Source organism: Leuresthes tenuis, unplaced genomic scaffold, assembly GCF_036924035.1.
Source record: "Leuresthes tenuis unplaced genomic scaffold, fLeuTen1.0.hap1 SCAF_15, whole genome shotgun sequence".
NCBI lineage: Eukaryota > Metazoa > Chordata > Actinopteri > Atheriniformes > Atherinopsidae > Leuresthes > Leuresthes tenuis.
Genome location: NW_027325369.1, coordinates 1,278,106 through 1,300,234, shown reverse-complemented (window position 1 = coordinate 1,300,234; position 22,129 = coordinate 1,278,106). Strand labels below are relative to the sequence as shown.

Sequence of the window (22,129 nt, the reverse complement as noted above, 5' to 3'; positions counted from 1 at the left end):
TTCTACGATTATTTACCACTCTGTTTTCGCCCAAGTAATGAGGAACATGGAGGAAAATTCCCATTTAAGCTTCACTAAGAACGTACCAATCAAAAGCAAAAGTACACCTCAGTAAATGTGTCGAAATATGCAACTCACAAGAGTTCAAAACACTTAAATTCAAAAGTGTATTGATCAAATCTAACATTAAAAATGCAATCTTTTTATTTTGGGTTTTATTGTATAATTGTACTATTAAGAGCATATTGCAATGGATCGCTGACTATAGCATTTTAGAAGGTGTAAGTACTGTAATAGATTCTTCATCCCGCTTCTATCACTCTTGAAGGTTGCTCTGAGATGGAAATATTGTTTTTATTTTGTATTATCTAGATCTCGCTGAGGCTTTTATTGTGAAGTTAATAACCGGAAATAATTGTGTGTTTCCGGAAGAACAGCTTGAAAGTTGCTCAGCATTCATAGTCTGTGTGAAAATGAGCTCTATTGGGACCGGGGTGAGTATCACCATGTTTGTCTAAACCCAGGCTTTTCGATGGGTACAGACTGAGCTTTTCTTCTTGGTGTTTAATTCCGCTTCAAAGAAAGTGTTCCTGTTTTTAAGGAAAAGCTTTTCCTGCGGAGCAACGTGTAGCTAAGTGTTAGCCTGCTGAGTCACAGAGCGGCCTTGCTAGCACAAGCTAAAGTGAAAGTAGAAGTCAGTTTGGTTTATTTTCATCCTTTTTATGTGATCTAAAACGACAAGCTTCGCTGCTGTGTTGCTAACATGTGCATCACTTTAATTCAGCACTTTAATTCAGCTAGTTTTCACCCCACACTTGGTCAACTCGTTGCTAACAGTTAGCTCCGGCTTCTGTCAAACTGTTTTTAAATCCTAGTAACCAAACATGCTAACATGCTAACCAAGCATCGCACCATAAAGAGCAGAAGTCCCAGCATGTAGCTGGCCTAATTTTACATTTATTTTACATTTATTTTACATTCAGAAAGCTTTAAAAGCCTTTAAAGCGGAGAAATGACTTCCTTAAAATAAAGGGTACAATGCAATAAATGTTTTATTTCTGAGTGAGGTGTGAGAAAGCCCGCTGAGGTGCAGGTGAGTGTGGCGGAAGCATCCTTCTACGTACTTCCGCCTGTGTTCCTCTGGCTCTTTCACACCCAGCGCTGGCTCATCTCTCTCCAGCATGATTTACTTTCTGAAAAGTGCTTACCTGGGTGATGATCTGCCACTGTGACTGATGTGAAGCTGTGTGTGTCCCGCAGTACGACCTGTCGGCCTCCACCTTCTCTCCTGATGGCCGTGTGTTTCAGGTGGAGTATGCCATGAAGGCTGTGGAGAACAGCAGGTGAGTCCCGGTGTGTTACTGATTAATTCTGTGAGCTGGAGCTGAAGGACGTGCACTGAAGGTGTGTTTGTGTGTGCAGCACAGCCATCGGGATCCGCTGTAAGGACGGTGTTGTGTTTGGGGTGGAGAAGCTCGTCCTGTCCAAACTGTACGAGGACGGCTCCAATAAGCGCATCTTCAACATCGACCGACACGTTGGCATGGTAAAGCGCACGTTACTCCAGCCTTCACAGACGGACGCATCAGCATAAATAATCTGTAAATAAAGCCTCAAACTCTCAGCTCCACATGCATCCCAGTTTAGTCGTGGATGTTTCAGCCGTTTCAGGCAGCGCTCCACCAGTCTTTGGTGGGCTGTACCTCTGGAGGAGATTTGATTTGGTAGTGAGTGTTTGCACCTGATGGGAACCCTGGAGGCACCTGCTGCTGCAGGAACAGCGCAGTTATCTCACTGAACCCTTTTCCATTCAAACACCTCGTCCTGTTGGAGGTAGAAGCTGATGGGGTCCAGGAAAGCTGCACCAGCTGAACCTGAGCCAACAAAACTTCATTCCTAAGATATTCGCCACACTTTCCATCTATGCTGAGGATCCTTTATCCTCGGGGCTGAAATGTGGTTCCTGCTTTGATAAATGTGGCTAAAATGAATCGTTCCACCTGATGCTTGTTCCTGTGTTATTGAAGTGGGGGGGTGTCGTGTTATCGGTCTGTTTCTGTCTAACTTTGCCTTTGTACTCAGTCGGTGCTTTATTTTTGATTGCCCCCCCCCCCCCTCTCTAGGCAGTGGCTGGTCTACTGGCTGATGCTCGCTCACTTGCTGAAGTTTCCAGAGAAGAAGCCTCCAACTTCAGGTCCAACTATGGCCACGACATTCCCCTGAAGGTACCTGACCCCCTGCATGTTTTTTCTGATTACTGGGGTGCTGCTTTCCTGTAACAAAACCCAACGTAATTTACTGAGTACGGCGGGATGCTAAGCTCCTGTGCCTGCTGTTGTTGCAGCACCTGTCGGACAGAGTGGCCATGTACGTCCACGCCTACACGCTGTACAGCGCCGTCCGGCCGTTCGGGTGCAGGTGAGTCTCCAGCCTTCATGGCTCCCGTTCAGTGAGGTCCAACATAAAGGAAGACCTGGAGGGGTCAAAGATCAGGGCTGAAGCTGAATCTGTCCTTCTGTGTTCTTCTCTCAGCTTCATCCTGGGTTCATACGACAAGGATGACGGTTCTCAGCTCTACATGGTCGATCCGTCCGGCATCTCCTACGTGAGTCTGAGTCGGTCCACAGTGAGTAAAGACCACGACTAAGCCGGGACTAACCAGTCTGTGTGTTTAGGGCTACTGGGGCTGTGCCATTGGAAAAGCTAAACAAGCTGCCAAGACGGAGATCGAGAAACTCCAGGTGAGCTCCGCCCGCGTCAAGCTTTAATTCAATTCAATTCAACTTTATTTATAAAGCGCCAGATTACAACAATTGTCATCTCAAGGCACTTAAATAATAAAGTCCAATTCAAGCCAACTGGAATTCAATTCATTGTAATCATAATCCAATTAATTCATATGGAGCCAATTCAAAAATAATATCCGAGCTAAGGAAACCAACAGATTGGACCGAAACTTGTCTTCAGTCCAATCTCCCGTCCTGAGCCTGAGGGACTGTGGAAAGGAACGACTCCCTTTTAACAGGAAGAAACCTCTGGCAGAACCAGAACCAGGAAGAAACCTCTGGCAGAACCAGGAAGAAACCTCTGGCAGAACCAGAACCAGGAAGAAACCTCTGGCAGAACCAGAACCAGGAAGAAACCTCTGGCAGAACCAGAACCAGGAAGAAACCTCTGGCAGAACCAGAACCAGGAAGAAACCTCTGGCAGAACCAGAACCAGGAAGAAACCTCTGGCAGAACCAGAACCAGGAAGAAACCTCTGGCAGAACCAGAACCAGAACCAGGAAGGGTGGCCATCCGCCTCGACCAGCTGGGGTTTGAGAAGACAGAAAAGACAGAAAAGAGGGGGGAAAAACACCATAACACCTGAGGATTACCTGATCCGTCCCTAACTATAAGCTTTATCAAAAAGGAAAGTTTTAAGCCTAATCTTAAAAGTGGAAAGGGTGTCTGCTTCCCGGCTTTAAAAGCTGTAGTTTATACTCAAAGGTGCACCACAGGCGCGGCCCGAGGACAGTCCCTGGCACCAAAATATTCCTACCATGTCACCAGCACTGGAAGAACGTGAAAGTTGGGCTGATTGGCTCAAAAGATCACATGGTGTGATATTCCTGCCAGCAGGTGTGGTTGTGTTGGAGTCCTGTGAGGTGTTAGCATGCTACCTGCTCAGTGTGTGCAGGGTTGACCTGCTGTCCATCATGAGCAAACTGCCCCCAGCTGTGCCTCTGCTGCTCAGTTTCAGTGAAGCCCAGTAGGTTAAGAAGTGCAGCTCTCTGAAAGGGATTCAGCCTGTTGGGTGACACCAGTTCCACTGTGTGGCATTTCTTCAGTTTAAATCACTATAAATACTCTCAAAGTGCAGGTAGAGGACTGGTTCTGATGCATTTTCAGTGTTGGTCCAGCTGCGATGCATTCAGGTACTCGATCAAAGGGAGTGTGTACTCGCTACTATGTGCATTAAAGGAGAAATCTGGTCACACAGGACCAGTGATCAGTGTGTTTGACTTGTTTTCATGTTGAAGCGCTTGTTTCTCTGTGATGTAACTCTGTGTGTGTGTGTGTGATGGCAGATGAAGGAGATGACGTGCAGAGAGCTGGTTAAAGAAGTAGCCAAAATGTGAGTAGGCCTCATTTCATCAGCTGTTTGGGAGTAAAACTGTGAACCTGCAGGCTGCAGAAAGCCAACTTTGTTCTTTAATTTTTCAGAATCTACATCGTTCACGACGAGGTGAAGGACAAAGCGTTTGAGTTGGAGCTCAGCTGGGTCGGAGAGGGTAAGAGCTCTTTTCTTTGTAGCTGCTCAAAGATCTGCACCCGCAGGCAGGTGCTTCTCAGAGTCCAGAAGACGTCCTTTATGGCTCCTTCCTGCTCTGATGTCAGGGATCCTTTGAAGGTCTTTGTGCTTCAATCAAGGACCTTTTAGGATTCTTTAGCAGTCAGAATTCAGCCTGAGCTGCATTCCCCCCCGACACGGTTTCACATCCAGTGTTCAGTTTGATGTTGGGACAGAAATGAATGGAGTCCATGTACCGATGCTTCGCTCTGCAATGCAAAGTCTGCCAGGAGCTGGCGAGAAGTTGAACAGGTTCCCATCAAAGTGCTGACCCTGAAAAGCTTCTGTGGTTTCCATGGTGACACATCTGCTTCTTGTTTCCTCTGCTTCAGTCACAAATGGACGACATGAGTTTGTTCCCAAAGAAATCCGAGAGGAAGCGGAGAAGTATGCTAAGGTGAGCTGAAACACACACACTCTGCGAGTTCTGAGTTATGACATTAAGAAGCACCTGAACCTCATCACCGGGATGATTCCGGTCTTTTCTGGTTAAGTAGAAAAAAGTGACCAGTTAAAATGAACATGTTTGAACGTTGGTCTGACTTTGAAGGTGATTCTCTTCAGTTTTATTTGGCGCCAGATCACAACAATGTCACCTGAAGGCACAAAGATGGCTTCCAGCCAGTTAGAGTTCAATACCCTCTAAAGGGAAAGGACTCTGGTTCCTGTGGTTGAGAAGCAGCTTTGTGTAGTTCCTGTGTGCGCCTGCAGGGGGTGCTGCTGTCAGCTGATACTGTTTCTGTTTCAGGATTCTCTGGAGGAGGAAGACGACTCCGATGAGGACAACATGTAAACTCCACTGTGGCTCAGACTCCTGATTCTTTTTGTATTGTTCACTGACTGTCAAGTCGCTTGTTCTGCTTTTGGTTTGATTTTCAACTTTGAAAATAAAAGTCTAAGAAAAGTTGAGTTTTTTTTTTTTCTTTTTCCGGACAGTCTGATTTATTTCCTCGTTTCTGCAGATTTTTTTCTTTTTTTTTGCAGAAACTAGTAAAAACATTCTGCTTAGTGAAGATCAGAAGCCAGACTTTGTCCTAAAGTGCAGCCGGGGGCTACCTGAAGCCGCCATCGCTGCAGGAGTGAAAGAAGACAGTGGAAACATGGTTAAAAACTTTATTAGAAACAGAGAGCTGCTTGTTGTGCACACACTTCCAGCATGGCTTCTGTTCTAAGGAGGAAGTGTGTGTGTTTCTGTAGTTTACAGTTTTCACTCTCGAACCACCGCCAGCAAAACACCACAGAAGGGAAAAACAGACAACCAAAGAGTTCATAATACTACAGTACAAACAGTCTTCTCTTAGAAAATATTAGAAATCTTTCTTTGTGGGCGTGTAAAATGTAGTTCTCAAATACAGGTTTGGTTTTTATTCTTTTCTTAGCTTTTTATGTACAAAACAAACATGTCGAGGAGCTGAAAACAACTGAAAGGAAACCACAGAAGAAGAAAGCAGCAGGAAAGGCGATGAGGCGGCACAGAGCTGCGTGAGGCGGATCCATCTTTCACTCCCAGTTACTGTTTAACAGTAGAAATGCGTTTAGGATGAAAACAGCAGCAGCTGTGATGTTTCAAATCAAAACCTTTGTTGCTTTAATTAAATCTGAACTTTTACGGGTCACATTTGTGTGAAAATGGATTCAAATCAGTGACAAACATTACACTCGAGTTTTATTGGACTCCGTGACTTTCCAAAAGAATCACAGCGAAATCATTTCAACAGGACAAACCAAAATGAACACATTAAAACTGCGTCAAAATTTAAGATGCGATGGCGAACAGTTGGACCGATTTCACTCAATTTACTGCGTTGGCACTCGATGTTCCACATGGAAAAAGAAAAGAAACAGGTAGAGAAAGAGTTCTGTTCACAAAATCCTACAGAAGCTTTGCTTTTGTTCAAAATAAAAAGTTCAAGTACAAATATTTCATTCTCGTCCTCGCTGCGACGTCTCAGACTTCTGGGAGTTTTTACTAAAATAAAATCTTTGATTTCATATAAAATAACGACCAAAAACATCAGGAGGTGGGGACTCGCTCTCTTCCTTCTCAAATAAAACCGCTGGGTGGGGGGGGGAGAAAAACAGAAGGGCTCTGCACCAGCTCAACAGACGGCCAACAGATTTTAATCAAATTAGTCTCCTCAAACAGGAAGTAAGTCCACAGGTAGGAGTGGGGGAGGGGCTTGTGCAGCCACGTGTGGAGGAGTGGCGGGTTTCCCAGCAGCCACAGCGTCAGTCCCAGCTTAACTTTCCCCATCGTACCATCAGAGCTGACAGAGTGGGTGGAATCTGTGGTCAGAGGGGGCGTGGCTGTGGGGACCCCTGTGGGCGTGTCATCACCTGCACTCCACGGCCACAGTGTTCTGAGTGGGCGAGGCCGAGGAGGGACTCATACCTGTATCTGAGGAGCCCGACGAGGTCGACGCCGTCGTGTTGGACACTGAGGAGGAAACAAGCGGACAAGAAGTTACAGAACCTGCAGCACCGAGCTTCATTTAGCCGAGAAAAAGCTCATCCAGCATACATTTATCCCCCTGACCCAGGGCCCTTTATCTCAGACTTTCCTGAAACCTTTAAAGTGTCCTGATCAACAGTTCTGCAGCTTTCTGAAACCTTTAAAGTGTCCTGATCAACAGTTCTGCAGCTTTCTGAAACCTTTAAAGTGTCCTGATCAACAGTTCTGCAGCTTTCTGAAACCTTTAAAGTGTCCTGATCAACAGTTCTGCAGCTTTCTGAAACCTTTAAAGTGTCCTGATCAACAGTTCTGCAGCTTTCTGAGACCTTTAAAGTGTCCTGATCAACAGTTCTGCAGCTTTCTGAAACCTTTAAAGTGTCCTGATCAATAGTTCTGCAGCTTTCTGAAACCTTTAAAGTGTCCTGATCAACAGTTCTGCAGCTTTCTGAGACCTTTAAAGTGTCCTGATCAACAGTTCTGCAGCTTTCTGAAACCTTTAAAGTGTCCTGATCAATAGTTCTGCAGCTTTCTGTAACCTTTAAAGTGTCCTGATCAACAGTTCTGCAGCTTTCTGAAACCTTTAAAGTGTCCTGATCAATAGTTCTGCAGCTTTCTGAAACCTTTAAAGTGTCCTGATCAATAGTTCTGCAGCTTTCTGTAACCTTTAAAGTGTCCTGATCAATAGTTCTGCAGCTTTCTGAAACCTTTAAAGTGTCCTGATCAATAGTTCTGCAGCTTTCTGAAACCTTTAAAGTGTCCTGATCAATAGTTCTGCAGCTTTCTGAAACCTTTAAAGTGTCCTGATCAATAGTTCTGCAGCTTTCTGAAACCTTCAAAGTGTCCTGATCAATAGTTCTGCAGCTTTCTGAAACCTTTAAAGTGTCCTGATCAACAGTTCTGCAGCTTTCTGTAACCTTTAAAGTGTCCTGATCAACAGTTCTGCAGCTTTCTGAAACCTTTAAAGTGTCCTGATCAACAGTTCTGCAGCTTTCTGTAACCTTTAAAGTGTCCTGATCAATAGTTCTGCAGCTTTCTGAAACCTTTAAAGTGTCCTGATCAATAGTTCTGCAGCTTTCTGTAACCTTTAAAGTGTCCTGATCAACAGTTCTGCAGCTTTCTGAAACCTTTAAAGTGTCCTGATCAACAGTTCTGCAGCTTTCTGTAACCTTTAAAGTGTCCTGATCAACAGTTCTGCAGCTTTCTGAAACCTTTAAAGTGTCCTGATCAACAGTTCTGCAGCTTTCTGAAACCTTTAAAGTGTCCTGATCAATAGTTCTGCAGCTTTCTGAAACCTTTAAAGTGTCCTGATCAACAGTTCTGCAGCTTTCTGAAGCTTTAAAGTGTCCTGATCAATAGTTCTGCAGCTTTCTGTAACCTTTAAAGTGTCCTGATCAATAGTTCTGCAGCTTTCTGAAACCTTTAAAGTGTCCTGATCAATAGTTCTGCAGCTTTCTGAAACCTTTAAAGTGTCCTGATCAATAGTTCTGCAGCTTTCTGAAACCTTTAAAGTGTCCTGATCAATAGTTCTGCAGCTTTCTGAAACCTTTAAAGTGTCCTGATCAACAGTTCTGCAGCTTTCTGAAGCCTTTAAAGTGTCCTGATCAATAGTTCTGCAGCTTTCTGAAACCTTTAAAGTGTCCTGATCAATAGTTCTGCAGCTTTCTGAAACCTTTAAAGTGTCCTGATCAATAGTTCTGCAGCTTTCTGAAACCTTTAAAGTGTCCTGATCAATAGTTCTGCAGCTTTCTGAAACCTTTAAAGTGTCCTGATCAACAGTTCTGCAGCTTTCTGAAACCTTTAAAGTGTCCTGATCAATAGTTCTGCAGCTTTCTGAAACCTTTTAAGTGTCCTGATCAACAGTTCTGCAGCTTTCTGAAACCTTTAAAGTGTCCTGATCAATAGTTCTGCAGCTTTCTGAAACCTTTAAAGTGTCCTGATCAATAGTTCTGCAGCTTTCTGAAACCTTCAAAGTGTCCTGATCAATAGTTCTGCAGCTTTCTGAAACCTTTAAAGTGTCCTGATCAACAGTTCTGCAGCTTTCTGTAACCTTTAAAGTGTCCTGATCAACAGTTCTGCAGCTTTCTGAAACCTTTAAAGTGTCCTGATCAACAGTTCTGCAGCTTTCTGAAACCTTTTAAGTGTCCTGATCAACAGTTCTGCAGCTTTCTGAAACCTTTAAAGTGTCCTGATCAACAGTTCTGCAGCTTTCTGTAACCTTTAAAGTGTCCTGATCAATAGTTCTGCAGCTTTCTGAAGCCTTTAAAGTGTCCTGATCAACAGTTCTGCAGCTTTCTGTAACCTTTAAAGTGTCCTGATCAATAGTTCTGCAGCTTTCTGTAACCTTTAAAGTGTCCTGATCAACAGTTCTGCAGCTTTCTGAAACCTTTAAAGTGTCCTGATCAACAGTTCTGCAGCTTTCTGAAACCTTTAAAGTGTCCTGATCAACAGTTCTGCAGCTTTCTGTAACCTTTAAAGTGTCCTGATCAATAGTTCTGCAGCTTTCTGTAACCTTTAAAGTGTCCTGATCAACAGTTCTGCAGCTTTCTGAAACCTTTAAAGTGTCCTGATCAACAGTTCTGCAGCTTTCTGTAACCTTTAAAGTGTCCTGATCAATAGTTCTGCAGCTTTCTGAAACCTTTAAAGTGTCCTGATCAATAGTTCTGCAGCTTTCTGTAACCTTTAAAGTGTCCTGATCAACAGTTCTGCAGCTTTCTGAAGCCTTTAAAGTGTCCTGATCAACAGTTCTGCAGCTTTCTGAAACCTTTAAAGTGTCCTGATCAACAGTTCTGCAGCTTTCTGAAGCCTTTAAAGTGTCCTGATCAACAGTTCTGCAGCTTTCTGTAACCTTTAAAGTGTCCTGATCAACAGTTCTGCAGCTTTCTGTAACCTTTAAAGTGTCCTGATCAACAGTTCTGCAGCTTTCTGTAACCTTTAAAGTGTCCTGATCAACAGTTCTGCAGCTTTCTGAAACCTTTAAAGTGTCCTGATCAACAGTTCTGCAGCTTTCTGAAGCCTTTAAAGTGTCCTGATCAACAGTTCTGCAGCTTTCTGAAACCTTTAAAGTGTCCTGATCAACAGTTCTGCAGCTTTCTGAAACCTTTAAAGTGTCCTGATCAATAGTTCTGCAGCTTTCTGTAACCTTTAAAGTGTCCTGATCAACAGTTCTGCAGCTTTCTGAAACCTTTAAAGTGTCCTGATCAACAGTTCTGCAGCTTTCTGAAACCTTTAAAGTGTCCTGATCAACAGTTCTGCAGCTTTCTGAAACCTTTAAAGTGTCCTGATCAATAGTTCTGCAGCTTTCTGAAACCTTTAAAGTGTCCTGATCAACAGTTCTGCAGCTTTTTGAAACCTTTAAAGTGTCCTGATCAATAGTTCTGCAGCTTTCTGAAACCTTTAAAGTGTCCTGATCAACAGTTCTGCAGCTTTCTGAAACCTTTAAAGTGTCCTGATCAACAGTTCTGCAGCTTTCTGAAGCCTTTAAAGTGTCCTGATCAACAGTTCTGCAGCTTTCTGAAACCTTTAAAGTGTCCTGATCAACAGTTCTGCAGCTTTCTGAAACCTTTAAAGTGTCCTGATCAATAGTTCTGCAGCTTTCTGTAACCTTTAAAGTGTCCTGATCAACAGTTCTGCAGCTTTCTGAAACCTTTAAAGTGTCCTGATCAACAGTTCTGCAGCTTTCTGTAACCTTTAAAGTGTCCTGATCAACAGTTCTGCAGCTTTCTGAAACCTTTAAAGTGTCCTGATCAATAGTTCTGCAGCTTTCTGAAACCTTTAAAGTGTCCTGATCAACAGTTCTGCAGCTTTCTGAAGCCTTTAAAGTGTCCTGATCAACAGTTCTGCAGCTTTCTGAAGCCTTTAAAGTGTCCTGATCAACAGTTCTGCAGCTTTCTGAAACCTTTAAAGTGTCCTGATCAACAGTTCTGCAGCTTTCTGAAACCTTTAAAGTGTCCTGATCAATAGTTCTGCAGCTTTCTGTAACCTTTAAAGTGTCCTGATCAACAGTTCTGCAGCTTTCTGAAACCTTTAAAGTGTCCTGATCAACAGTTCTGCAGCTTTCTGTAACCTTTAAAGTGTCCTGATCAACAGTTCTGCAGCTTTCTGAAGCCTTTAAAGTGTCCTGATCAACAGTTCTGCAGCTTTCTGAAACCTTTAAAGTGTCCTGATCAACAGTTCTGCAGCTTTCTGAAACCTTTAAAGTGTCCTGATCAATAGTTCTGCAGCTTTCTGTAACCTTTAAAGTGTCCTGATCAACAGTTCTGCAGCTTTCTGAAACCTTTAAAGTGTCCTGATCAACAGTTCTGCAGCTTTCTGTAACCTTTAAAGTGTCCTGATCAACAGTTCTGCAGCTTTCTGAAACCTTTAAAGTGTCCTGATCAATAGTTCTGCAGCTTTCTGAAACCTTTAAAGTGTCCTGATCAACAGTTCTGCAGATTTCTGAAGCCTTTAAAGTGTCCTGATCAACAGTTCTGCAGCTTTCTGAAGCCTTTAAAGTGTCCTGATCAACAGTTCTGCAGCTTTCTGAAACCTTTAAAGTGTCCTGATCAACAGTTCTGCAGCTTTCTGAAACCTTTAAAGTGTCCTGATCAATAGTTCTGCAGCTTTCTGTAACCTTTAAAGTGTCCTGATCAACAGTTCTGCAGCTTTCTGAAACCTTTAAAGTGTCCTGATCAACAGTTCTGCAGCTTTCTGTAACCTTTAAAGTGTCCTGATCAACAGTTCTGCAGCTTTCTGAAACCTTTAAAGTGTCCTGATCAATAGTTCTGCAGCTTTCTGAAACCTTTAAAGTGTCCTGATCAACAGTTCTGCAGCTTTCTGAAGCCTTTAAAGTGTCCTGATCAACAGTTCTGCAGCTTTCTGAAACCTTTAAAGTGTCCTGATCAATAGTTCTGCAGCTTTCTGAAACCTTTAAAGTGTCCTGATCAACAGTTCTGCAGCTTTCTGAAGCCTTTAAAGTGTCCTGATCAACAGTTCTGCAGCTTTCTGAAACCTTTAAAGTGTCCTGATCAATAGTTCTGCAGCTTTCTGAAGCCTTTAAAGTGTCCTGATCAACAGTTCTGCAGCTTTCTGAAACCTTTAAAGTGTCCTGATCAACAGTTCTGCAGCTTTCTGAAACATTTAAACTGTCCTGATCAACAGTTCTGCAGCTTCCTGAAGCCTTTAAAGTGTCCTGATCAACAGTTCTGCAGCTTTCTGAAACCTTTAAAGTGTCCTGATCAACAGTTCTACAGCTTTCTGTAACCTTTAAAGTGTCCTGATCAATAGTTCTGCAGCTTTCTGTAACCTTTAAAGTGTCCTGATCAATAGTTCTGCAGCTTTCTGAAACCTTTAAAGTGTCCTGATCAACAGTTCTGCAGCTTTCTGAAACCTTTAAAGTGTCCTGATCAATAGTTCTGCAGCTTTCTGAAACCTTTAAAGTGTCCTGATCAACAGTTCTGCAGCTTTCTGAAACCTTTAAAGTGTCCTGATCAACAGTTCTGCAGCTTTCTGTAACCTTTAAAGTGTCCTGATCAACAGTTCTGCAGCTTTCTGAAACCTTTAAAGTGTCCTGATCAACAGTTCTGCAGCTTTCTGTAACCTTTAAAGTGTCCTGATCAACAGTTCTGCAGCTTTCTGAAACCTTTAAAGTGTCCTGATCAATAGTTCTGCAGCTTTCTGAAACCTTTAAAGTGTCCTGATCAACAGTTCTGCAGCTTTCTGAAGCCTTTAAAGTGTCCTGATCAACAGTTCTGCAGCTTTCTGAAACCTTTAAAGTGTCCTGATCAATAGTTCTGCAGCTTTCTGAAACCTTTAAAGTGTCCTGATCAACAGTTCTGCAGCTTTCTGAAGCCTTTAAAGTGTCCTGATCAACAGTTCTGCAGCTTTCTGAAACCTTTAAAGTGTCCTGATCAATAGTTCTGCAGCTTTCTGAAACCTTTAAAGTGTCCTGATCAACAGTTCTGCAGCTTTCTGAAACCTTTAAAGTGTCCTGATCAACAGTTCTGCAGCTTTCTGAAACATTTAAAGTGTCCTGATCAACAGTTCTGCAGCTTCCTGAAGCTCTTTCAGTGTTTTTTCTTTGTTCAGCCACTGAACTCTGACCTATGAAGCATTCAGGCAGAAAAAAGGCTCCTATTCTCCTGCTGAGTTGGAGAATAAAGGAGCTCAGACCAGAGATTCACTTTAAAGCTGCTGAGAACTGATAAAAAACTCTGTTTCTGCCTCAGATTCTGGGTTTTTGTTCATGTTTGAACACGTTTCAGTGAATCTCTGCAGCTGCTTCCTGGATCTATAGAAAGAAATGAAGGGTAACACAGACTTGCACAGCTGAAATCAGAAAGTATATCAAAAAGCCAGCCCACAGTGAGTAATTGGTGCAATAGTACTGCAGCAGTTACACATATGAAACGTTTCCCAGCATGCTCTGCTGCTCCCACCTTCTCGCTCCTTCTTTTTTAGTCTCTTCCTGCGTCTGTCGATGGAGGCCACCTCCGACTTCAGGCTCATGTAGTACTTCCTGATCTCCTGCAGCTTCTCCTGCAGGAAGGAGATCCTCTCTGTGCTCGACATGCCGTCCAACTCATCTGAGGAAGAGACTCGGGTTATTTCTGTCCTGCTCAAGTTTAAACAGCTTTCTGCTCTGATGGACACGAAGACCAACTGAAGTTTAACAAACACTTGGATGGTCTTAGGCTCCTCTTTGAATGAGGTTCATAAAGGGAAACTTCTTCTTCAGGGCAGGTGAATTAACGTGGGCTGCGTCCCACTCAGAGGAGGTTCTGCTTCGGTTTCTAACCAACATGCACAGGTGGAACGCACCCGAGCTTACAGCCTGCAGTTCTGTTCATCAGGCATCTCGTGTCACACCTCTGAGGTGCTCTGATGGCGGGTTCTTAACCCAGTGAAACACCAGGTTCGCTGTGGGGGGAGACCTTCCTGTAAAGCGCCTCATTCAGGGAAATAAGGAGGGAGAAGCCTTCACTCTGACATGCACACATGGAGACAAACACAGGCCCATCATGACCATCTTTTTGCTTCTAATAACGACCTTGAATCACACAGATTTAGTTGAACTAAGGTCACGATAAGTTCTGTGTCCAAGCAGCTTCAACGCCACAGATCAGAAACAGAGCGTGTGATAAGAGCTAGAAGAAGCCATCACCATGACGAAGGATTTCTGCTTTGGAAGTGCCTCACAAAGGCTCTACATTAACCACCTGGAGGAACCCGCACCAACCAGTCCTGACTGCTAACGGGGCGGAGCTACGGCACGCCTAAGGAGAGGCGACCAGCAGCAACAGGTTGGTGCTTTCCTCTGGAATGACTGACGGCCTGAAGTCCTGCAGCGTCCCGTGAAAAACAGCAGAAAGATGGGCTTCCTGTCTGATTCGTGCCCCGAGGAAACAGCCATGACCAGCAGTGAAAACAGCGTCTGGGGTTCCTTTTCACAGCATTAAACCAGATTCAGGGGCTCAGAGATGATGCAGGAAGCATCCTCCATGCTCACCCAGTCTCACCCCAGCAGGTTGCTCAGAAATGACTCGTAATTCCAGGCGTCGCTATGACAACACGGCTGTATTTTTTAAAAATTAACCTGTATTTAGACCAGGGTCTCATTTGCAAGAGAGACCTGTTTTAGGCAGCAGCAAAACACAAAGTTACAGATTAACTGAACGTCCAAGAGACAAAAACAGGAACATATGATGATTAGTAATAATAAGATTAAAGAAAAAAGGAACTAGTTAGGTACAGAACATGTGCAGACCCCCACTGACTGCCTCAGCAGCCTTCCTATGAGTAATCTGAAGTCCTCCAGTGAAATAAAAGTGGAAGCTTCGGCTGTATTTGTGAGGGTCTCTTACCGAGCTGCAGGGTCCACTTGTAGGAGCGCTGAGGGGACGGGAAGCCCTGCTTATCCTTACTGTGAGCAGCCGGAGGAGAAAAACCAGGACAGCGAGATTTCTGAGATTTGGACAGCGAGAGACGAGCCTGGTCTTCGCTGTCGCTGCTGTGACCTGGGGGGGGCAGGAGGACAGGGTCAGAGGTGGCAGGCCTCCTCTGCACGCCGCAGGTCACGTGACATCACCTTACCTGCTCCGTTTTTGTCCACCTTGGCAGGAGTATGAGGCCGTTTCTGGTTCCGCTTGTGTTTCTTGGCGGAGGGGCTGGAGCTACAGTCATTCACCCTCTTCTGACCTGAAAGGTCAAAGGTCAGGCGTTACAACACAACCCAAGCACCCACCCAACGGGCTGCTCTCCTGAAGCACCGTCCTTACCTCGGTCCCTGTTCTCCTGCAGAGACAGCAGCGATGTGGAGGAGGAGGAGGCGCTGCCTTCAAAGCCGGGGCTGGAGTCTCCCTCCTGCTCCCCCCTGGCGGCGCCCTGCTCCTCCTCAGCGGCGGCCTTGGCCTGGTGGAGCTCCTCAGGGCAGGGGGCGGGGGTGGCAGCTATCAAGAAGGGCCTAACCTGAGGCTGGGGCAGGTGGGGGGGAGGGGAGGAGTGGACCACATGGGGCGGAGGGGGCAGAGCGAGCTGCGGCTCCCGCATCATCAGGAGGAGGTGCTCCGACGAGGGGGGGGGTTTCTCCTTCTCATCGGGGTCGTCCAGGTCTACCTCGTGGCAGACCAGCGCCTCGGGGCCGATCTGCGGCTCCAGCTCCTCAGCGGGGCCAGGGGCCTCTGCAGCGAGGGGGGGGGGTCCCTGCACGCTCTGCTTCCTTCTGAGCGCCACCGGTCACCTGCTCCTCTGCCGCGTCCTCAGCAGGACGGGCCCGCTCCTCTGCCTCACCCCTCCTGTCCGAACACAGGGGGGGGGGCCGGGGCTTTGGGGGCCGCCTCTGCAGGCAGCACGGGGGCAGCAGGGGAGCACGCCTCTTCCTGCCTCCTGTCGGGGCACAGCTTCTTCTCCGCCGTTCTCTGCTCTGCCGCCTTCCGCTTCGTCACCATGCCCCCCCTCTCCTGAGGCGAGCCCCCCTCCTCCTCCGGCCCCCCCTCCTCCTCCGTGGCAGAGTCGGTGTCGGAGGTGGCGGTGGGCGACTTGGCGGAGGCGTGCTGTGTGGGGAGGCAGCGGAGCACCACCATGGGCTCCTCCTGTCTCTTGAGGACGCCGTGAGGAGGAGACGGCCCTTCTGTCTGGGGGGGGCTGGGGGGAGGGTTGAGGCTGCAGAGGGGAATTGTGGGAGAGCTTTCAGAGCCTGGCTCCCTGAGGTTGCCCCTTTGACTTTTGACCCTGGGTGAGGACAGGGGGGTTGGATGGTCACCGTCCTCGGTGGCGGGGGGCGATAAGGCCGCAGGCTGCTGCGCCTCAGGTGGAGGCGGCGTCCTGCTGGGAGACGTCTCCCGGAGCGCGTCCTGCGCTTGTGACACCGTCCTGCTCACGGGACACATGTCTGTCTCCTTGTCCAGAGGAGTTAACAACACCGAGGCTTCGCCTGCAGGCTCCTCCCCCGGTTTGGATTCCCCCGCCTCTGATTGGCTCAGGTCTTCAGCCTTCTCCTGAAGCATGCTGGGACACAGAGCTGTGGTGGCAGATGGCAGCTGAGCTGCACTGCTGCCATTGGCAGGTGCAGCGACATCAGAACTCTCACTCGTCTCCTCCTCCAGCTCTTCCTCCTCCTCCTCCTCCTCCCCCTCCTCCCCCTCCTCCCGCTGCTCTTCCTCGTGTTTGCAGGGTTGAGCGTCAGTTCTCCCTCGCCATGGCAACGGCTTTTTGTCGGGTTTGTCCTCTGACTCGCTGTCATCTGAGGAGTTCCCAGAATCCTCTGCAGTGTAGGAAGGCAGAGGTTAGATACTGATCAACTGACAAGATCGCCAACAGGAAATCTGTCAGGGGGGGGGTTTTCTCACCGTTGGACGCTCGGTCGGAGTCGTAGATACCGGATGTCCTCCTGGTTCTCCTGCGGGGCGTGTCTGTAGAGAGGATGACGTGTCATACAGGGTCTGGTCCCGTGGGAATCTACTTGTCAGGACTGAGCGAGCTCTTACCGTCTCCGTTGGCCAGGCTGGACATGGCGTCCATCCTGCTGCTCTTGCCGTTGGACTGTCCCTCACTGCTGGGGGTTTTGGAGACACTGCGTCCGGTGGCGCTGGTCCTGATCTGAGGACGGCCGCGCCTGGAAGCGGTCGATTTAACTGCTGCCATTGATGCAGGCTTCTCTTCATCCCTCTCTGCTTCATCCTTGTCTCTGTTCTGTCAGAACAAACAGGAAACGCCATCGTTTTTAAACGTCATTCAGCGAATTCACAGCCACCGATGCAGCTGAATAAGTCTGTGACACAGAAACACTGCTTTCTGCATCTCTCTGCAGGTTTCAACAAGTCAAATTTAAGACTTTAAGATCATAATGAATACAATTTAAGACCCTTTTCACAGCCATACTGGAAAAAAAGTACAAAACTCAGGAGATAGATTTTTACAGCTCTTTCAACATGCTTAACCCGACTAAAAACACCAGAAGCCTCTCTATTGGGAACCAATATTTGTTCTCCTGTTAACTTTGGAGATGGGTTTGATGTTCTGTTGTCCTCAAAAATAATAAATTACGCATTTGTTTTAAATAAAAGTAACCGCAATACATTTTTAAGACCTTTCATGAAATTTTAAAAGGTCATTTTAGACATTTTAAGGCCTTAAATGATTGGATTTTAGACGTTTTAATACCGGCGGACACCCTGTTTATTGGATTTTCCCTCCGGCACAGTTGTACTGCAGCATCTGAGCTAAAACCTTTCTTCCTTTTACTCCTTTTATGACCTGTTCCCCGCGCCTCGCCTGATGGCAGCTAGAAACCGATCTTTTTAGGAGTTGATTGGAAAAAGCAAATGCAGCACCGTTCCAGAACCTCTCCAGAACACATCAGGACTGCAGTTCATGTGTGAAACTAGCTAAGATGCAAAGGTACTGAAAACCCTTCTGTTTCTGATGATCTGTCAAACAAAACATTCTTTATTCATCTTTGAACGTCTGACTGTGCATTCCACCATTGTTATTTATTCAAAAAGAGATCAAACTGGATCACAGCTGTGGCTACATTTCTCACTAAAGCTGAGCTGATCAGTTTTTAGAATCGCTGATATGAGCTAATTCCCAGGCTGAGATACCTGATGACCTCACCTTACCTTCACCCTTAATGTTCTGTGTCTGTACCATTGTGCTGGCAGGTGTTGCAGTGTCTGATCTGTACGTTTTCCCATGAAATGAATTCCTCTGTTGCTTCATCCTTTGGTGTCCTCTCAGCCCGACCAGCTGAGATGGACGTGTTTCCTGCAGGTTCAGCAGGTTTCTTCTAGTTAAAAGGAAGTTTTTTTGGCCACAGACTCAGAATAAAGACTTCCTCAGCGAGGCCAGGTTCAGTGAAGTGGCACCATATGTATTCGACTACAATGACTGATGCTGAACTGGGTGAGAATCTCACTGGAGTTGCACTGAACTCCTTTACTTTCCCTACCAAGCACCCTCAGAGCATCAATGCTTTCCACAGGAACACAGCTGAACTGAAAGTGACTCAGCTCTGCTGTCTGCTGCCCATTCTTCATCCTCTAACATGTAACAAAACCCAGACTCTCACCTTTACCTTCTTCCTCTGCCTCTTCTTTGTCCCCCTCTCTGCAGGCCAAATGATGCGGTCAGCCTTCACCCACTCATCGTACCTGTGGATCAGAAGCATGTCCTGACATTAAAGCTCACCACCGACCGGAGACAAAGTGGGACATTTGAAACACGCTTCATTTCCATTCATTCGGATTTTTCTTTTCCAATCTCTTGCGTTTATTTAACACCATCTATGTTTCATCTTTCTTCGTCTACATTCAAATCGCTTCCTAACAGATTCCATATCTTGAATCTTGACAGAGTCCATAGAAACACTCCACTCAGCTTTTTCTTTCCAGGAAATAAATAAAGAAACTAATTTTTCCTGACCCCAGCCCTTCATACAACACACACACACACATATATATATAGAAATAAATATATCTTTTAATAGATGTGCCAAATGCTACTAAAATAAAGCAAAAAAATCAATGTGTGGAACATATGCCTTCATCTGTATTAATACCTCCATTTGATTATTTTGCCATTTAATCTCCAAATCACCAGCTGTCTCAGCCAATGACGGCTGGGATAGGCTCCACCCCCCCCACATTGGATCAAGCAGGTATAGAAAATGGATGAGACTGGAGATGGATGTGTGCTTTAACATCCACCTGCAGCTGCAGACGGAACAAAAAGCTGAGCTGCACGACCCGCTGCTGTTTGGCCTTTGTTCAAAGTGTGCAAACAGCTCTCCCTGCAGCACACCAATGAGTCACTGTGTTCACTGCAACAGTTTGCGTTCTCTCAGTGTATTACAGGTTCACTTTTGGGAAATGCTTCCTCTGCACGTTACTGATCAACATACTGGTGAGAAGCTGCCAACATTTACAAAATAAGGCAGAAATACATAAAGGAGCGCGATACTGAGACAGAAAACATGGAAACTAATGAGTGAAATACTGAAGAAACAAATTAATCCATCAATAACTGATTCAATAGAAAAACAAACAGTAAAATACACTTAATCAAGTTTAGGAAAAGAGACTTCTGCACAAAGCCCTTACATACGACCCAGTACAGTCGTCATTTTCAGACTGTCAACAAGCTTTTTCTGCCAATCCCACCTCACAGCTGTTGGTGAAAGAGCTCACTCTGATTGGCTGTTCAGCCCAGTGCGCGAGCTAAGCTAACGGCTAACTTTGCACACACCATTTCTCTCCAAAGCACTTTCACCACACAACATTACTGAAGACACACCGACCAGACTGCTTGGTTTTTTATTACTCTGTGCAGCCCTGTGGTTTTCCTTGTTGTGGAATCCAAGTATTACCCCCCCCCCCCCCCCCCCCCCTCTCAGTTATATGCATTTGGTTTGTTCAGATGCTGCTGAAGCGAGGAGACCCAGCAGGGAGGCTTCATATCATTCTTCACCCTTAAAGTCACGGCAGCTTGATGGAAATCTCTCTTTTTAGGACAGATGATATGTGTGACACTGACCTGACGTTCCAGCCGTAGTAGTGAACGAGGTAGAACTGTTCTCCGTTGTCCACGTCGGTCTTCTTGATGTGAGCCTCGTAGATCTTCTGCGTCTTTCCTCTGCCGTACTTCACCCTGACCTTAGTCCCCGTCACGGAGTCTCCATCCTCCTCATCCTCACTGCTGGAGAGAACAAACAGTTTATTTCTGAACATCAAATTCAGTTGAAAATGAGCACATTTTCTTTCTTTTTTCAAATAAACAGGTGGTGCGATGGGCTACGTTCCACATGGCTGCAGCCAACAGTAGCGCTCGCCAAGGGGGGGCAAAACAAAAGTGGCGCGTCAGAGAGAAAACCAAGAGAGGCCTTCAGGAATTCTTCCCAACTGTTTCATGCCAGCATGTCCATTTACTCATGTGTGACAGCTTTTCAAGGAGGCAAAAAACCCGCCGCAGTTGAGCAGAAGACCTTCAAATTTGGCTGTTTCCATCTACTTTTTTAAAATGACATTAAAATGTGCAACAAAAACGCTGATGGAAGCCTTGTTGTCCTGACTCTGTGAGCTCAGAATACTGGGAAGTGTGCAGCAAAACCAGCTGAGCTCCCCTGCTGACGCCTGTCATCTACAAAGGTGCATTCTGGGGATTATTCAGTCACCGCAGTGGGGTCTGAATTCAAAAACAAAGACTAATAAGACAATGGAAGAAATGCATGCACAGTCCTGTCTGCGTCTCCCAGACTTCTCTCAGTCGCCTTCAGCTGGTGCAAAACTCTGCTGCTGCTGCCCGTCTTTAACCAACACTAAGAGACGTGTGCACATCACTCCTGTCCTTAACTCCCTCCACTGGCTTCCTGTCCTTGATTTTAAGAATTGATTTTAAACTTTTAATGTTTGTTTTTAAAGCTCTTAACGGGCTCACCCCATCGTATTTATCTGAGCTTTTAACTGTAACCCTGGCAGAGCTCTGAGGTCAACAAATCAACTTTTGCTGGAAGTGTTCAGGTCAAAATAAAAGCCCTGGGGTGACCGAGCCTTTTCCAGCTCTGGAATAAGCTCCCCCCCCCCAAGATCCATCTTATTTCTGACCTGGACCTCTTTAAATCTAGACTAAAAACATACTTATTTCAGATGGCTTTTAATACCCAGTAGTATGGTGACACTTTTATATTATCTTATTCAATTTTGCTGTATTTTATTGTTTTTTACTTATTCTTTTCTTTATTTATTATCTGCTGTAAAGCACTTTGGTACACAGAAATGGATTTTTGTAAAGGGCTGTATAAATAAATTACAATTAGTCAGACAAAAAACAGAAAACTTGAACCAGACTAACACACCTACATGATGGGCATCGAATCAGCACCCAAGTTACTTAAAGACAGCACCTGTGCAGTGAATTCACCCGTACTTCCATGTACCTTTGTTCTCCTACAGAGAACGTTAGAGGCTGCAGTCCACAACAAGAGCAGTTAACTGGCCAAGGTGAGCTGCAACTGTAGCCTGACCAGCGGCGCAGGTAACCATGCCGACGGTTTCCCCCCCAGCTCCATGTGCAGAGGCTCAAAGTCCTCATCACTGCAGGCCTGGGTTCAAACCAATGTAACCGCTGCAGACTAATGACTGGTCAGAGAATCACCCGAGTCTGGAATCATGCCGAGGCCCTGCAGACACTTTGCTCCTTCGGATCTTTGTTGGACTTCATTGTTCCGTGTGCAAGAATGGAAACTCAAATCATGGCTATCTGAGCTGTGCACGGGATGTGATTAATAATGGATCCATGAGCCCATTCATTCACAGAGAATGCATCTACACTTGGTCCCCCCCCCCCTCCTGCTGACCAGAGGTGACTTCTAACAATACACACACACAGGGAAGCTGTTTCCCCTGCAGCTTAACAACAGGCTGCTTTAAGTGGACATAGCTTGAAGTGGAAAGTCTCACCGGTTCTCTTTTCTCAACTCATCTTCCCCTTCTTCCCCCTCCTCCTCGTCCTCCTCCTCCTCATCATCATCATCGTCGTCCTCATCGTCGTCGTCGTCCTCCTCCTCCTCCTCATCATCAGAGCCCTTGTCCGAGTCCTCCATTCTTCTGTTGCTGCGTCTCCTCGCCTCCCTCGGCTGCTCCTCACTGTTCTCTGCTCCGTCTCCGCCTGCTGCTGATGTTCGGCCTACATTCTCCGGCCTGGAGGAGAGCTTCATCCGACTCCCCACACACCTCCTCCTCCCCTACAAGTCAGTCAAGAGAAACGACTCCTCTTATGGACCTCATTCTCAATGCATTTTGGTAGTAAATGAACGTCTTGCATCAGTTCATCCTGGTTTCTACAGAGATCCAAGCATGAACCACAACAGGAAAA

The 22,129-nt window shown here is 46.0% G+C and overlaps 2 protein-coding genes across 2 annotated transcripts in view; one reads left to right on the top strand and one right to left on the bottom strand.

The window, feature by feature from the left end:
• The first annotated feature begins 387 nt into the window (after nucleotides 1-387).
• psma3 (proteasome 20S subunit alpha 3) lies at nucleotides 388-5,239 on the top strand. Its single transcript, XM_072365085.1, has 11 exons — nucleotides 388-494; nucleotides 1,261-1,343; nucleotides 1,423-1,546; nucleotides 2,124-2,225; nucleotides 2,345-2,418; nucleotides 2,533-2,605; nucleotides 2,676-2,741; nucleotides 4,073-4,119; nucleotides 4,209-4,276; nucleotides 4,668-4,732; nucleotides 5,084-5,239. Exons 1-11 carry the CDS (start codon nucleotides 474-476, stop codon nucleotides 5,126-5,128), a joined length of 768 nt encoding a protein of 255 aa, XP_072221186.1. The 5' UTR covers nucleotides 388-473; the 3' UTR covers nucleotides 5,129-5,239.
• Nucleotides 5,240-5,434: 195 nt separating this feature from the next.
• The window catches only part of arid4a (AT-rich interactive domain 4A), a 40,291-nt gene continuing 23,596 nt past the window's right edge, over nucleotides 5,435-22,129 (bottom strand). The window contains 12 exon segments of the mRNA XM_072364680.1: nucleotides 5,435-6,772; nucleotides 13,201-13,347; nucleotides 14,626-14,778; nucleotides 14,855-14,959; nucleotides 15,040-15,449; nucleotides 15,451-15,566; nucleotides 15,568-16,523; nucleotides 16,609-16,671; nucleotides 16,747-16,951; nucleotides 18,330-18,411; nucleotides 19,793-19,954; nucleotides 21,715-21,998. Coding sequence (XP_072220781.1) covers nucleotides 6,669-6,772; nucleotides 13,201-13,347; nucleotides 14,626-14,778; nucleotides 14,855-14,959; nucleotides 15,040-15,449; nucleotides 15,451-15,566; nucleotides 15,568-16,523; nucleotides 16,609-16,671; nucleotides 16,747-16,951; nucleotides 18,330-18,411; nucleotides 19,793-19,954; nucleotides 21,715-21,998 — 2,787 coding nt within the window. The 3' untranslated portion in view covers nucleotides 5,435-6,668.

What these genes read in the sequence shown, in the direction of transcription:
- psma3 (XM_072365085.1), top strand. Translation starts at nt 474, where the DNA reads ATGAGCTCTATTGGGACCGGG. An exon ending in TCGACCGACACGTTGGCATG is followed by an intron (nt 1,547 to 2,123) that starts GTAAAGCGCACG and finishes CCCCCTCTCTAG; the next exon opens with GCAGTGGCTGGTCTACTGGC. An exon ending in GCCACGACATTCCCCTGAAG is followed by an intron (nt 2,226 to 2,344) that starts GTACCTGACCCC and finishes CTGTTGTTGCAG; the next exon opens with CACCTGTCGGACAGAGTGGC.